Below are 16,944 nucleotides of genomic sequence, written 5' to 3'. Positions count from 1 at the left end.
AAGGTAGGTAGGCAGGTATGGAGGAAGGAAGGGAGTGAGGGAGGGAGGGGAGGAGAGGGGAGGAGAAGGAAGGGGACAGAAGGGGAGGGGAAAGAGGGCGGGGAGGAAGGTAGGAATAGAGAGAGAGAGGGAGGGGGAGAGGAGAAGAGAGGAGGAAGAAAGAGAGGAAGGGAGGGAGAGAGAGAGAAAAAGGAAAGGGAAGGGAAGGGAAGGGGAGGGGAGAGGAGGGAAGGGAAGAGATGGGGAGGGAAGGGAAGGGGAGGGGAGGGAAGGGAAGGGGAGAGGAGAAAAGGGAAGGGGAGAGGAGGGAAGGGGAGGGGAGAGGAGGGAAGGGGAGGGGAGGGAAGGGAAGGGGAGAGGAGAAAAGGGAAGGGGAGAGGAGGGAAGGGGAGGGGAGAGGAGGGAAGGGGAGGGGAGGGAAGGGAAGGGGAGAGGAGGGAAGGGGAGAGGAGGGAAGGGAGGGAGCGAGCACAGGAGGGACTAAAGAAGGAAGGAAGGAAGGACGAGGGTGGGAGGGAGGGAGGAAGGGAAGGCCAGTGCTTTAATTCTTCTTTTTAATGATTAATACTCTTGTCTCCATGGTGACAAAATCCCACGGGATTGGGTGGTTGGATTCTGAAGGAAGCAAACCAACTGATGAGCTACTTGAAAGCCTAACTGCAGCTTTGAAAATCCTTCCAGCGCACAAACCACCCTCCCTGACGTTTCTTTGGTGCTGATAGCAGTTCTCTCTGCAGCTATGCGAAGAGGGTGTTTATCTGGGACAGTTTCCAAACGTGTCTTGCAACAGAATCTTGCTATAAAGTTAAATCGTGTGAAACTAACAATGATTTTTCTATATGCGAGGGAGGCTAGAAATATCCCAGACAAAACAAAAGTGAAATGAGCACAATCTGTTTCCCATCTTTAAAATAATTCTATTTCCAAGAGGAATGTAAAAGTTTAGAGTTAAAAAAAAAAAAAAAAGGGACACTTACCATAGATCTAGGCTATGAGTGGCGGTATATACTCAACTGATCGTATTCTGGCCATTTTTATAACCCACTGGTAATACTACATCAATTCAGGCTATATAATGACCACTGTGTTCTGGTCATTCTGTTCATAGTGATACAGTCAGTATAATTTTTCTCAACTTCTTACCTTAGAGTTGGTGTGGATTTCAAGAATCATGCTTTAAAGATCTGTGTACGTCTACCCACAAAACCCACCATGCCCACTGGAAACCACCACTGCTGCTTAAATATTTCACTCCTGCAAAAGGAAGCGTGTTTTATTCCAGGCATCAAAAAGGGGATGACAGGCCTCCCCTACCCCCACTGACCTCCCCAGCCTCCTTTCCTGCTGTTCACCTTGTCACACTTTGCACACTAGAATATATGTGCAATCCCCCCCCCTCGAGTGTGGGTGGTTTTAGTGACTTGCTTCTAAGGAACAAAATCTAGAAATCTGATCAGATCACAAGAGTGTGACCTCCACCGTGCTGGGGGCGTGCGTGCTCACTTGCTGGCGCTCCATCCCCCCCCCCCCCCCCCCCCCCCCCCCCCGCCCTCTCACCTACCCATGCAGAGGAAGCAAGCTCCCCTGTCTGAAGCTGCTCTATGCAGGGGACCCCATGGCAAGAAAGGGAGGGACAAACTGAGGACTCCAACCAACAACCCCATAAGTGAGCCGGAAGCTGACCCTTCCCAATCTAGCCTTGAGAGGACTGCAACCCATTAGTGACCCTGAACCAAGGGTCCCAGCAAAGATACATCCAGACTTCTCGCACATTCAAGCTGTGACAATAATGATAAATGTGCAGTTCTGAGCCACTATTTTGGGGTAATTTGTTATGAAGCAGTAGATAACCAGCCCACCCCCCTTCCAGGGTGGTCGCAGGGATTACATGAGGTAACATAAAAAGTCCTGAGCAAAACGCTGGAGGCCACAGCAGGTGCCACACTATGTCAGCTCTGCCCTCCTCCCCCCGCTGCTCCACCGCCCTGCTCCACCAGTTCCTGGCCACTGTCACCTCACGTCTGGATCCCCACAATGGCTTTGCAACCGGTCTCCCTCCTTCCCTGCGTCGGGCTGGTGATCCTCCTTAAGAAGCAAACATAAAAACTTCAACAGCTCCCTATTTCTCAAAGGATGAAAACCAAAATCATATTCCAGGCCCCCAGGCTGTGCCCATCCTATTTCCAAGCTAGCTCCCCATTCCACACTCACATCTCAGCACCCTTCTATTAAGATTAATCTCTTCGCTCTATCCCAAATACACTTGGTCCATTCCCACCAGCTTCCTCACTAAAGGAAGCGTACCTGCTCAGCACATCCTCCCTCCTTTCTCCTGAATTCCAAATGCCACCCACCCTATGAGGTCACTTCAAGGACCATTCAGGACCAACCTCCTCTACTGAGCTTTTCCAAACCCTACCACCCTATGATAATCTTCTCCCTTGCCTAATTTAATATGTACTACTTTGGTACTTAAATCAGACATGGGGGCCCTGTGTGGCTCAGTTGGTTAAGTGCCTGCCTTCGGCCCTGGTCACGATCCCAGGTCCTGGGATCGAGCCTGCTTCTCCCTCTGCCTGCCACTCCCCCTACTCATGCATGTGTTCTGTCAAATAAATAAACATCTTTTTTAAAATAATAAAATAAAATCAGAGATATAAAATCTGAAAATAGGCAGAAGCAACTTCAGAAAGCATTCATTTTATGGGTAAAGAAACCCAGGCTTTGAAAGGAGAGGGACACCTGAATAAGAACAGGATGAGGACCAGAATTCAAGCTTTGAAACTCTCACCATTATTTGAGTCTAGAAACATTTACCAAGTGACCATTATGCATAGGGCACTACAAAACTTCAAGTTTCTACCAAAGTGTCATTCATACATTTAATCAATAAAAAAAATGACTGAATGCTATTTACCAGATACTCTGCTTAGAATGAAGACGTGGCCCACAAGGAATTCAGGGTAGTAAGAACACAAAAGGGTAAAGCAGCAATTACAAGACAGCTCAACAGGGTCTCTGACCGCAGGCTCTAAGACAATCACCTACATACTCTCTGGTCCTGCCCTCCTTTACTCACCCATTCAGTTTTATAGATAAAGAGACAGACTTCTCACTTTTCTAAGGAGAGCAAGTTAAAAAAAAAAAAAAATGTTCTCTCAAAGTAACTCACAAACTGCAAGCACCTAGAGTACTCACACTACTATAAAAAACATTTTTCTAATGTGATCAGATCTGCAAGATTAGATCTATTTAAAAAAAAAAAAAAAAAACCTCAAATAGACATAATCTCATTACCCATTTTTTAGAATTGGTGTTTAGAAGTCAGACAGACCCTGAGTGTCAAACCCTCAGTTTGCTGTTTATTTGCTGAGTGCTCGAATTTTAATTTTCTCATCTGCAAAATGGGATTAATACCCACCTTGCATGGTTCTGTGGGAATTAAAAATCCTGTCTTTCCTCTTAATGTCACAAAACAAACTGAAGGTGGCTGGGGGGAGGAGGGTAGGGAGAGGGTGGTTGGGTTATGGACATTGGGGAGGGTATGTGCTATGGTGAGTGCTGTGAAGTGTGTAAACCTGGCGATTCACAAACCTGTACCCCTGGGGCTAATAATACATTATATGTTTTGTTTTGTTTTTTTTTTTTTAATTTAAAAGAAATTTTTTTAAAAAATCCTGTCTGGGACGCTTGGGTGGCTCAGTTGGTTGGACAACTGCCTTCGGCTCAGGTCATGATCCCAGAGTCCCGGGATCAAGTCCCGCATCGGGCTCCCAATTCCACGGGGAGTCTGCTTCTCTCTCTGACCTTCTCCTCGCTCATGTTCTCTCTCACTGTCTCTCTCTCTCAAATAAATAAATAAATAAAAATCTTAAAAAAAAAAAATCCTGTCTTTCACTTCTCCAGTGAAGACATACAAATGGCTAACAGACACATGAAAAAATGTTTATCATCACTAGCCATCAGGAAGATTCAAATTAAAACCACATTGACACCAGTTAGGAGGGCAAAAATTAGCAAGACAGAAAACAATGTGTGTTGGAGAGGATGTGGAGAAAGGGGAACCCTCTTACACTGTTGGTGGGAATGAGAGTTGGTGCAGCCAATTTGGAGAACAGTGTGGAGATTCCTTAAGAAATTAAAAATAAAGCTTCCCTATGACCCTGCAATTGCACTACTGGGTATTTCTTTTACCCCAAAGATACAGATGTAGTGAAAAGAAGGGCCATCTGTACCCCAATGTTCATAGCAGCAATGGCCACAGTCACCAAACTGTGGAAAGAACCAAGATGCCCTTCAACGGATGAATGGATAAAGAAGATATGGTCCATATACACTATGGAGTATTATGCCTCCATCAGAAAGGATGAATACCCAACTTTTGTATCAACATGGACGGGACTGGAAGAGATAATTATGCTGAGTGAAGTAAGTCAAGCAGAGAGAGTCAATTATCATATGGTTTCACTTATTTGTGGAGCATAAGAAATAATATGGAGGACATGGGGAGATGGGAGAGAAGGGAGTTGAGGGAAGTTGGAGAAGGAGATGAACCATGATAGACTATGGACTCTGAAAAATAATCTGAAGGTTTTGAAGGGATGGATGTGGGAGGTTGAGTGAGCCTGGTGGTGGGTATTATGGATGGCACATATTGCATAGAGCACTGGGTGTGGTGCATAAACAATGAATTGTTATACTGAAAAGAAATTTTTAAAAAAATCCTGTCTTTCAAGTAATCAATACAGAATACACCTGCATACATAACAAAAATTGTTTCTGATAACTAAAACACATTCAAATTTAATAAGTGGGCACTGATTAATGAAATTTATCATAAAATCCCTATAGTTACTAACTCTCCAGAATAAAAGTGTACTCCTTCAAAAATTTTTCTAGTATTGTAATCATTGCACAATCTTTTTACTATTTTCGGCATCAACATTCTGAGAATCCATTGTGTACTAGCTGCTACGTGGAGAGAAAAATGAAAAATAAAACCCTACATTTAAGCAGTTTAGGATACAAATGAGAACACAAGAGAGAACAGTTCTTTGTTCAAAGCAAGCAAATACCTTCTTGCAGATTTAGTCATGAAGATACCAGATGCCAAGAATATAGTTCAACTTAAGGAGGTGTAAGTTTAATGATCAGAACAAAATGGGATAAATTAGGAAAAACTGTATATAAGAGACACATTACAGTATAATATATTCCTTTTCAGGTTAATTTAATAGGACTTCATATATGTGATTATTCTTCAGTTTTCTGAATTAAAACTGTTCAGGTGGCCATAAGGTCTGGAAACATGGACAAATATATATAATAAATAGTTCAATGATACTCCAATGAATGCTCAAAGAACGTGCTATTTCTCACTAGCAATTCCTGGTTCAACAAGACGTGCCAAAATGCACTGAACAATGTGTACTAAAGCGGTATTTTCACCAATCCTGCTACATCCACCAACAACGCATCTGTCTGATTTTCACTGAATAAATTTGTGTCCCTACATACCCGCGAAGCAATCAAGGAAGAAGTACATGTTCTTGCTTTCTGGACTCTGTGGTTTTTAAGTTTCACCTCCTATAAGTCTTGCAAACATTTTTCCATTCATATTATACCAAGAAAAAAATGAATACTAAAAATGAGATAATGGAAAAACAAAAATTGATTTATTTTGCTTTTAAACTTCGCAAAACAATTTACTGAAAATGAAGTGATTTTTAATCTATGAATAAAAGACTCTCTAAATGACACTCAGGATGTTTTACAAGTTTGGTTTTAAGATAGATTTGAATTCACAACAGGTCTTACGCACAATGATTTCAGTCAGTCAGGCACTCCAAACACAATGTGGAGGTATAACAAGTATGTGATGAGCTCGTAATAGTCCAAAGGTATATAAAGACCTTTTTCAAATATGGAAAGAAATTAGTCTTTCTACAGTATTAACCCCTAAAAACTATTCTCCTTTATAGACAACGATATTATTGTCAGTTTCATACACTTTTACTTTATAAAGAACTCCCAGAGGAAGAAATTTCTGGAGGTTTTCCCAGATATATTTAGCCACATTTTCTGTCGTGCTGTAGAAAAAAAAAAAAGGAAAGAAGATCAAAGGCAAATAAATAAAATTTCATTTTTTATATTTATAGAGAACAGAAATTCTAGAATTAAAACATAATGTTAAACAAAACTTCAGAAATCACACAGAATTGACAGCAACTATTCTTTCTTACTATCTACTAAGGAAAGCTGGTCACACTCACCTTACAACATCTGCAAAGTATGGCACATCCAGATCCAGATTCTTATGATCGAGGGGCTTCATAATTGCCTCCTACATATAAGACGAAGAAAAAACACCACTCGTTCCATTTAGGGCTCAAATTCTGTAGTGTTCTATCTTTGCCCCTAAACCTTACCTCATCAGTGAGCCACGAACTCGGTACTTCTAAGTACTCTGTCTGTGTCTCACTAAGCAACACTTAAAGTTGAAAAGTAAAGCAAGGCCCGGATCTCCATGATGACTGGTTCTCCTCATAACTAAATGCAAAGACGTAAGAAATCAGGAGAATTCATTGGAGCTTTCTTGTAACCAGCCATTGTGGTTCAGAATTGAGTTTAGCGCTTCTTGAATTCTGTCCAAAAACTTACCAAAATACTAATTACTAAAAATAATTCTCCATACAGTCTTCTCTTCAGCCCAATGCCACAACGTCATTAGGACAAGGATCCTGTGAGTACCATTTTACAAAGCAGTCTAAGAGTTAAACTCCATAAGTAGTTCTAAATTTCTGCTATGAGGAGTAATTTAAGAAAGATCTTGGACTCTTAGGAGAAAAAAATATAAAAGTATGTGAAGACCATTGCTTCCTAATACGTGTATATATTAACATAACGTTTTCCTTTGTCAGTGGCAAGAACAGTAATTGCCTTATTTTTCTCACTTTTTACTTTCAGCTATTGTACAAAATCTAAGCATTTGTGAAACATTCTAATTTCCCAATGGTACGTTTCTCAGAAGGGCACATTAATAATAATAGTAATCATTTTTTGAGTAAAACCAGAACCATATGAAAACAGTTAAGCTTTTTTTTTTTTTTTAAAGATTTTATTTATTTATTTGACAGACACAGATCACAAGTAGGCAGAGAGGCAGGCAGAGAGAGAGGTGGAGGCAGGCTCCCTGCTGAGCAGAGAGCCCGATGTGGGGCTAAATCCCAGGACCCTGGGATCATGACCTGAGCTGAAGGCAGAGGCTTAACCCACTGAGCCACCCAGGCACCCCTAAAAAAAACAGTTAAGCCTTAAACCAAATAGCCTTTAAAACAGATCAAATGAAAGGCAGTTCCAACATGGATATCAAGAAAATACCTATTTTCTCTTTGATCCCAATTCAGGTCCCAACTTTTCTTTTGAAGCTTCTTCCAAAGGCCCCTTCTGACTTTATGAGCCACTCTTACTGTTGGGATTACACGGTATCCCTCAGGTACAAAAAGTGGGGAAGACTTCTCTACAAAGAACTTCTCCTCCAGCACGTGGTCATATGTCTGCATGGGATGCTTCACATCTCCTACACTATTGTCTTGTATTGTACAACACTCTGTGCATATATATTTTATGTGCCCAGTAAATGCAAAAACTCTGTCTTTATAGCTTTCCTAAAGTACCTGAAACATACTGCTATCTGTTCATTCACTGATTATTCTTTTTTTTTTTCTGAAGATTTATTTATTTATGAGAGACAGAGAGCATGCACACACACGAGTGGGAGGAGAGGCAGAGGGAGAAAGAGATTTCTGAAGCAGACTCCGTACTAGGCGCAGAGTCTGATTCGGGGCTGATCCCAGGACCCCAAGACCATGAACTGAGCTGAAATCAAAAGTTGGTTGCCCAACTGACTGAGTGACCCAGGCACCCCTGATTTACTTATTCAACTGAAGCTTACTGAGCACTTACTATTGTTTGCCTCCTAAAAAGGTAACATGAGCACTCTGTGGATAAGGGCTATGTCACAGTCACCTCTATACTGGTACTTAGCTCAAAGACAGGCAGAGCGGGCAAAGTTGCTGAATATATGGATGATAAGTACCATAGAAGCAGTAATGATCATTAACAGCATTTTTATGAGACAAATGTCAGATTTTAGAACAAGAGTAAGGAGCAAAGTGGGCACCTGGGTGGCTCAGTCAGTTAAGCATCTGCCTTTGGCTAAGGTCATGATCCTAGGGTTCTGGGATCGAGCCCCGTGTCAGACTCCCTACTCAGCAGGGAGCCTGCTTCTTCCTCTCTCTCTGCCTGCCTCACCCCCTGCTTGTGCCCTCTATCTCTGTTAAATAAAGTTAAATCTTAAAAAAAAAAAAAATAAATAAAGAGTAAGGAGCAAAGTTTAAGAGAAAGACCAAAGAGGTAAAATGATGGAACAATAAGAATAAAGCTGGATAGGAGGAAGTCCATTCCCAACTTTGTAAAAGACTAACCCCACAACCTAAGGCTTATCAGTGAACTGTCTGGCTCTCTCAATCTTAATCTATGGAATGAAAAGTTGGTCTGGATCATCTCTAAAGTCTCTGACAATGCAGGATTTCTAAAATGATATGGTCAACAAGTCACTAATTGAACTCCTTCTTCTGTGTTATCCTATGGTAAACTGCCTCAGTGAGTTTATGATAAAACTAGAGTGAGTAACACAGGGTAGTGTTAAATCTATGATCAACGGCGTAAGGAAAATCCAGAGAAGGAAAGAAAAGCTTCAAGGAAAAAGCTGTATCTTGAAGGAAAGGCAGAATTTGTTAAACGGAGGGAATGAGGATACACCAGCAAGACATACAAGATGAGCCTGTCACTGCTATTCCCATCACTGCAATATAACTGTGACTTATTTCCTTTACATCACCCAAGCAACTTTAGAAAAACATGAGAGCAATTCTTCCAACGACTTCCCTACTCCCACACCCAAATCCATTCACAAGGTCATGGAACCTCTGGAGATACTTGGTTGGGGAGGTAATGGGGGGGTATCAAATACACCTAGAGGACAGTACCTAATAAGCAACCAATATGACATTACCTCCATATACTCTTTGAGGTCGGTCAAATTCATAACCATTCCTGTAACAGGATCAATCTAAAGAGTAAACAAAAGTGAATGTTAGCATCATATGCTCTTCATATTTAAACCTCTGTTAAATTATTAAAAACTGTACAATGTGCAAAAATTGTGCCCACATCTGCCTTCATCCCCAGGACATTCATCGATCTCAGTAAGGAAACACCAGGTGCTCCAGGAACCCCTTTCATGGTCCTGCTCTTCTACCTGTCCACATAGAGCAGATTAAAGATAACCCTTTGGGAGAGAAAAGGCCTAGAATAGTAGCAGCTCACCATACACAAAGGACAACAATGAAGCAATATTGATTTGAACAGAATTTTTCAACACAGAATCCATCGCGTTGGCTGAGAGGGCCCACAATCTGCACAAATCACACAGATCTTTTCAGCACGTACCTCTCCATGCACTGTCACCACAACTATGGGAAAGAAAACAGAACACCAAAAACCACATAACTTTCAACACATAACACCCAAGCGCACCTTAACAATATAACTTAAGTGTTAGATCTCTGCCCTGCAAAGCCCTATTTATATTTTCCCTCAAACTGCTGTTTTGTTAGTTAAGATCTTTTTATCAACCAAAGCAAGATCAGCTAAGACAGAGAAGCTCAGCAAGAGCTTTGGCTAAGCAGAACAGCCCAACCAAGGCCAGAAAGGGTGTACATTCAGCTTACGATGTCAATGCACTAGGTAGAATTGAGATGCTGCTCGATCACTGTCTGCAAAAGTAAAAAATGTACAGAAAGACATCCAGCTACACACCAAGCTGGACCAACACTGGGCAGGACCTTTCTCAGCAAGCAAAATCATTACAGGGCCTAAAATTCTTATCCCTTCACTCACACAAACATATATAGTTTATGGCAATGTTCTGTAAGTTAACAAAGTGCTTGTATGAACCATGTGAAAAGTGATGATCAGAGTGTTTTACAAACTAGTGATTAGTAGTGATCACTAAGTTATCAGTGATCAGTGATAATCACTAAGTGATTAGTGATTACAAACTAGTTTTACAAATTAGTGTTATTTTTCAGCTCCATATAAACACCATTAGGTATTACGTGATAAGTGAGCAAACTAAAAATGATAAATATCATAGATCAATTATGATACTTATATCATAGTTGTATAGCGGTAACTAAACTAGAAATTCTGATCTTCTGACATCTTTTGAATCTTTTTACTCTACCAAACTATATGCTGTTGATACTCCATTGCTTACAGAACTGTTTTTTGAGATACCAGCCTTATCTCAAAAAATTAAGTCTTGTATACTCACATAAATTATTTTCTTGGAACACTGCAGGCAGTTTTAGACTCAACATATTTTTCTGCCATACAGCGTATTCCTAGCCAACATCTCCCTTTTGTCAATCATTATTTACTCAAAGAATACAATCTAATGTTTTTAATACAATCTAATTTTAACATTAGTCTGAGCAATACCTAATGAGAAGGAAGTAGGTGCCAAAAGAATCTCATTATGCACACAAACACCAAGGGTGGGGGGGTGGATTGTTTAAACCATTCATTATCTCTAACAGAGCAGATACTTGCAAGGTGAAACTTAAGACACCTCCAACCAAGGCAACAGATTTTTTTCATTGAGCTTCCATGTAACTTCTCATTTAAGGCTCAAAGATGCTTTGTCCATAAAGTTTCTTACTCATTAAGACTCTATTTGCTGATCACACTTTCATCCTTATTGAAAGGGCTAAAATTTCATCAGTTTCTCTCACCTTTATAATTGTGCCCATGGCCATTTGGATTGTTGCATTTCCCAAACAGCTTCAAATTTTCTTCATTACTCAGAGATTTGCTGACCAAAAAAAAAAAAAATTAACATGACACAAGTTCAGACACTTTCCCTGTTCCCTACATTTATTATTTGCTCTAGCCTTTAAAAGCTTCACAAATTATTACTTTAGCTCACCAAATGGAAAGTCATAAATCAACTTGATTTCCTTATTCCACTGTCAGGAACCAGTGTATGTCCCCTCATTAGGCTACCGTAATGTACAAATTAGTGTAAACGAAGTCCACACCCTTGTTCCACAGCAAGATTCCAACTGATCTGCTCAAGGCCTTCGATTTTTCAACTCAACATACATTTACTGGGTATCCATTACGTAGTAGACATGGACTGAACGAAGCGAGGACACACAATGATAAAAGATGCTTGTCTTCAAGTGGCTTAGGGTGAAGGAGAGAAGTGAGTGGGGGGAAATCAGAGATGGAGAGGAACCATGAGACTGTGGACTCTGAGAAACAAACTGAGGGTGTTGGAGGGGAGGGGCGTGGGGGATTGGGGGAGCCTGGTGGTGGGTACTAAGGAGGTCACGGATTGCATGGAGCACTGGGGGTACTGCATAAACAATGAATCTTGGACACTGAAAAAATAAAATAACTTTTTAAAAATCTCATTTCTTCTTAAAAATAATTACATGATCTACTACATCTCCTCTTTAACAATCTTGCATGATTATGCCTGAACTACTGCCCACTGACTTCACCAATCCATAGAGCAGTATCCAAATTAGGTAAAAATTTAAAATTACAATACTCAACTGTAGTTCTGGGCAGAAAAAAATTTTTAATTTTTATGTCTATAACTGTCCAATCAACCCTGCATCTTCAATGAGTCCTTCTATGTGTGAATGTACTATTACCCCACCCCTTCCTTTCTGAGTCTCTCTTCTCCCCCCTCCCCTCCTCCTGCCCACCCACTTACACTTAGAATGCTACGGTTCACAAAGCCATAGCACAAAATTATCTCACTGTGCCCTCAACAAAACTGGCCAGATGGTGCACTCCGCACAGAAGGCGGGGTCAGGTGCGCGTTGATCGCGGCTGCATCCCTGCCACCTAGCACAAGACCTGACACGCTCGCCACAAACACCCGCCCAGTGAATGAATGGATGGCCCTTGTTAAAAATTACTGTCTTCGTTCTACAGACAGGGAGACGTATGCTGAGAGCGGAGCTTGCTCATGAGAGGCACAACTCCCCACATCGACTCCGCAGTGCCGTCAAGCAGTCCATGCTCCGGGTCCAAACCCCGGCAGTGCTCCTTGCTCTCAGGGCTGCCTTAGGAAAGCGAACGCCTGGGTGAATGACCCCTGTGGTAAGAAGGGTATACACCTGGGTTGCTGCAGTGGTACTGGTGACGATGACTAGCACTCCTGGCACCTCACGGCAGCTCACACTTGCCGAATGTTCCCTGACAATGTGTCACCCGGGCTAGGCGAACTGCTCTGGGAGCTACTGCAACCCTTCGCGATCTCTAAGGAACGTGAGCGACCCCGGAGCTGCTCCAGGGCAGCAAGCCAGCGGGGGAGCCTTCGGGTTCCGCACGCAGGGCCGTGCCCTCGGCGGTCGGCTCTGTTTGCCACCGCGCCTCCACGGCCTCCTCTGGTCGACTCCAGCTGTCACCGTCACCGTGGCGCCAGGGCGGCCAGGGGCGCGCGTCGGTTCTCACACCTGCGCTCCCGCACCCGGGCCCCGCTCCCCACCGTGGGCATTGTGGGTGCACCCCCACCTGTGGAGTCGGTGGGTCGCGCTGAAGGAGACGAGGCGGGACACTCGCGCCCGTGGGTGCCCGCCCTCGCCGGCGCCCGCCATGCTCATCGCCTCGCCTCCTTCTTCGGCGGGCGGCGGGGCTGGGCAGCAGCGCGTCCCGCGGCTGCGCAGTGCGGCCGGCGTCCTGGGACGCACTCTCGGCTCCGCGCTGCGACTGGCCCCCTCTGCTGGTCTGGAGGCAGTAAGGCGCCCCGTACTGTGAACCTCTTGGATAGGCGGAGTTGGGGTAAGTAGGCAAACCTCCCAGCGGCCCGTCGGAAAAGGTGGGTGGAGCCTTAGTGTCTTTCACTATACTGACTGCTGGGCACATAGGCCTGGGCACACTTTGGATACTGGAGGGAGCTCTTGGAGTCGCTCCTGCCACTCCCTCCCAGAAAGCCCTAGTTACAATAACCTCCACTGGCTGAGCCCAACCTAAAGGGAGCGGGAATTTGAGAGCACGTGTGGGAGCAGGTGGCTTCCGGAAACACTACTACTTTCAGACTGTTGTAAAGATTCTTCCTACTGAGGAAAATTACCAAGCTTTATCATCCGCGTACATGAAGCCATTTATGAACCCATGCAGTCGTGAACACACACGCATTAGTGATTCTCTGTCCTACGTTGTCACCTCTGGAGTGAACCAATTCTGTTTCTTTATACCTACTTAAAAGGAATATCCAAACTACTTGTAGTTCCAGTATTGTGCACCTCTTTTCTCCATTTATTAGCTCACTAAGTAATTAATAGCTAACCATGAGGCTTCCCAGATACTGGGAAGGATAGATTAAATCATGAGAGTGGCAGGCATACAGTCCCCAAATGGTGATTTCTCTCAAATGTCTCCTGTCTCCAGCTACATACTCTGTTCTGCATGAAATTATGGTCATGGAGCAAACGTTCTTAACACATTTTCAAATATTTTTATTCTCTCCCCCGTTGGGCTGTGAAGAACGTCAAAGAAGATAAACTTGGGAGATACCTGAGATAGACACTATCTAGTTCAGACCTCTCATAGACAGGAAAACATGGGCCCATATAAGTGAATTATTCATCCAAGATAACTTACAATAAAACAGTATTTCCGGGGCACTGACCACATCAGGGATAAAATACTTGACTCATTCCAAATGAAGTCTTAAGAATCAAAATACAAACCAAAGGAATTTCTGAGAAATTACTGTAGTTACTTCAGTAAAATATGGCATTATATTTGCAGAGCTCTCTAAATGTTTTTATTAAGGATACTTACCTCATTTACCCTCAGTGATCCTTTATGGATTCAGCCATGTCCCCCCAAATTAATGTGTTGAGCCCCCCAGTACCTCAAAACGTGACTCTATTTAGAATAGGGGTTTTGCAGATGTCATTAGTTAAGAGAAAGTCACAAGAAGCCCTAGTCCCTTTTTCCTTTCCTTATGCACCACATACTCCCTTTCCTTAAGTCTCTGGACACTGATGAGTTATGAGCTGGGCTTAGGGACAGGAAGAGGCCCTGCCCAGGCTTTGAAACTTAGTCATATGCTCACTCAATTTTACCAGAACTCTCTGCACTGGATTACCAGGCATAGGCATACTACAAAATACCATTGATTCTTTTTTGTCTTCTCCTTCAAGAACCTCAGCAGAATCTGGTCATCCATGGGCCAAAATCTTTTAATTATACCGCTTACCTTTATATGTTTGAACTTCACTCCCCGTGATTAGGATGGAATTTATAGAGGAAAGACGTTATCAGCTCTACATACTTCACAGAAGTCAGCTAGAATCTCCTCCACCCTTTAGATTCAGATAAGATCTAAATCAATCTTCCATGTCTGGTCTGGGGGAGTACAATGCCTTTTTTAGGATTTCTGTGAGATATATTTACATTCTCTTACAATGACTTCAGCCTCGAAGCTCCCACATCTGGTGTATTAGCTGTATTTAGGCATCTTCCCGTCATTCTGGTACCTGCTGCTTTTGTTCTCTGTTTCATCAAGCCAGACACAAAACGTAGAACTTTCACTTTATTGCCACAATATAAGCCATTACCTGTGGCATTTTTGTACCTGCGGGAACACTTCACTGAAAAGGACAGGGTTTATGATGTCTGTAATAACTCCTGAAGATACTGGGAAGAAACTGGCTATGCTGGTCTGGGGCTGTGCATGAGCCTAACCCTGAGTTCACAGATGCCCCGAACTGGAGGCTTAACTGGCCCGAGGCTGGAGTTAAGCAGAGGGAGGAAGTATACCTGAAGGAAAAGGGAACATGAGATCTTGAAGTTGTTGGCAAGAGTGTGGTTTAAGTGACAGAAGTAGGGGGATTTGGGCAGCTGGTAAAACTGGGCGTGGGGTGGTTAGAAATGGGGAGATTATATGGCCTCTAGTGCCACCTGTTGCCCAACTGAATGAAGAACTTACCAGTTTCTGGAGAACTGTACACATGGAGATTAGAAGAAATGCCTGATTTTAGTAACATTCAACAAAACACCTTCCTAAGGCTTAGCTAGGGGCAGGACAAAAGGTGGCAGTTGGTGGTTGAACTGCTGTGGTGTCTGTGGACAGCGGAAAACCAGTTTGGAAGAAAGCCTCTAAGCCTGACACAGCTGGCTTCCCCTCCTCTGTGAGCCCTAGAACCTGTGCTAATAAGCAGGCTGTGACAGAAAAAACAAGGTGCTTTTTAGAGCTCATATTTTACTATCTACGATTATGTGTATTTTTTCCTCTCAAGTGTGAGGACCTCTGTCACCCACGCTATCTGGTGGTAGTAATGACAAAGCTCTACATTTCCTTTCATGTATTCTTATTATCTAGTGGAAGATCTATCTAGTAAATATAAATTTAAAACTCTCTTCAAACGGTTGTATCAATACTTGCTTAATGTTTTTAAGAAAGAGCTCTAAGAAACTATAAAACCATTATTATCTCAAGAATTCTGTTTTTGTTTTTGTTTTGTCTTTTAAAGATTTTTATTTATTTGACATAGAGAGAGAGATCACAAGTAGGCAGAGAAGCAGGCAGAGGGAGAGAGGGAGCAGGCTCCCCGCTGAGCAGAGAGCTTGATGCGGGGCTCAATCCCAGGACCCTGAGATCATGACCCGAGCCAAAGGCAGAGACTTAACCCACTGAGCCACCCAGGCGTCCCACAAGAATTCTGTTTTTAATAGAAATTTTAAAACCGGGTGTCTATGGTTTGGAAGGGAAGGTGCCGTTTAAAGCTATTTTCCAGTGTTCCGAGTTGTTCCATCAGACTGTTACAAAGGTACCGTGGAACCCATAAGGCATTCGCACAGGCACTTCTGCTCGGCCCAGTTCTTCAAAGTTCTTGGCATCCAAGACTAGGAGAAAATTGTTTTCATTCTAGAATAGAAAGACAATACTGAAAATTCTTTTGATTGTGTCTTATGCCTCTTCCTCTGTATCCTCAGCACCTAACACCGTGACTTGACTATCCATTCATTCACTAAATGTTTGCTGAATGGCCAGACAAGCCTCAGAAGGACATTATGGCGAAGAAGTTCATACTTAGAGTGAAGAAATTAAGTTGTTTATATTAGTTACCTTCCTAGAATCTCTTGGAGTTTAAGGATCCTTTCTGCCCCTTTTCAATCTCCTAATAGACACAGAAATTTTTTCTTCCAAATTAGAAATGCTTCCATTTTGTGTTACTTTGGAGCTGTACAAAGGGCAGCATTACAAGGCAGACCGATATATGCCCTGGTGTAATTACAGGAGTGGCAAGTACATGGTATGGGGACAAAGTCCTCCTAAGCCCATGAGAGATATTAGTAATCGATGGCACTTTTCTCATCAAACCCTTAAAAAGCCTCAGAATCCTACACCCCAGGCAGCCGCTAATAACTGGTACTCAACCAGCCACAAAGCTGGTACTCAACCTATTTGCCACAAGACTGCCTTCAACAAGAAGTTAAGACACCATGGGCTGAGACACCAGGGCTCACCACATAAGACTTTTGGGGCACTCAGATGAAACTGGCAGCACAGACGGTGGCATGAACATCAGACTAGACATCAGAAGACTGAGATTTAAACACAGGCTTTACCATTATGAGATCTGACACCAGCTCTCCCAACTTCTCTAAGTTACAAATTCCACATCCATAAAATGGTATCTAACAAAGCTGTTCTGATGAGTAAATAAGGTGACATGTGTGAAAGTCGTCTGTAAATGAATTTCTGTGCAAATGTATAGTATGAGGATGATTCTATAAATAGAACCTTAAATAATACGGCACAGATTATAATAAAAGAGTATGTACATA

At 42.7% G+C, this 16,944-nt stretch overlaps 2 protein-coding genes across 13 annotated transcripts in view; both read right to left on the bottom strand.

Moving 5' to 3' along the window:
* Positions 1 to 5,653: 5,653 nt before the first annotated feature.
* On the bottom strand, positions 5,654 to 12,830 carry PTS (6-pyruvoyltetrahydropterin synthase). Of its 4 annotated transcripts, none has more exons than XM_082684369.1 (6): positions 12,658 to 12,830; positions 10,860 to 10,939; positions 9,514 to 9,536; positions 9,077 to 9,133; positions 6,273 to 6,343; positions 5,654 to 6,089 (listed from the first exon to the last, which is right to left on the bottom strand). In XM_082684369.1, the coding sequence occupies exons 1-6, from the start codon at positions 12,744 to 12,746 to the stop codon at positions 5,966 to 5,968; spliced, it is 444 nt and encodes a 147-aa protein (XP_082540495.1). In that variant the 5' UTR covers positions 12,747 to 12,830; the 3' UTR covers positions 5,654 to 5,965. The 4 variants fall into 4 exon arrangements, with proteins under 4 accessions (XP_082540495.1, XP_082540498.1, XP_082540497.1 ...); XM_082684372.1 differs by having other exon boundaries at positions 9,391 to 9,536; positions 12,658 to 12,807; XM_082684371.1 differs by lacking the exon at positions 9,514 to 9,536 and having other exon boundaries at positions 12,658 to 12,792.
* Positions 12,831 to 15,599: 2,769 nt separating this feature from the next.
* Positions 15,600 to 16,944, bottom strand: part of LOC309841419 (carotenoid-cleaving dioxygenase, mitochondrial) — a 107,705-nt gene continuing 106,360 nt past the window's right edge. For all 9 annotated transcript variants that reach the window (XM_082684344.1, XM_082684349.1, XM_082684351.1 and 6 more), the window contains one exon: positions 15,600 to 16,021. In XM_082684344.1, the coding sequence (XP_082540470.1) occupies positions 15,908 to 16,021 (114 nt within the window). In that variant the 3' untranslated portion in view covers positions 15,600 to 15,907. The remainder of the gene's footprint in view (positions 16,022 to 16,944) is intronic.

Source organism: Mustela nivalis, assembly GCF_964662115.1.
Source record: "Mustela nivalis genome assembly, chromosome: 9".
Lineage (NCBI taxonomy): Eukaryota > Metazoa > Chordata > Mammalia > Carnivora > Mustelidae > Mustela > Mustela nivalis.
The sequence above is the reverse complement of the archived record's forward strand: the minus strand, read 5'-3'. Positions and strand labels throughout refer to the sequence as shown.

Excerpts from the sequence above, each read along its gene's own strand:
- PTS (XM_082684369.1), bottom strand. The coding sequence starts at position 12,746 with ATGAGCATGGCGGGCGCCGGCGAGGGCGGGCACCCACGGGCGCGAGTG. Across the intron at positions 10,940-12,657 it reads GCGACCCACCGACTCCACAG|CAAATCTCTGAGTAATGAAG; the intron begins GTGGGGGTGCAC and ends TTTTTTGGTCAG. Across the intron at positions 9,537-10,859 it reads CCATGGGCACAATTATAAAG|TTGTGGTGACAGTGCATGGA; the intron begins GTGAGAGAAACT and ends TCTTTCCCATAG.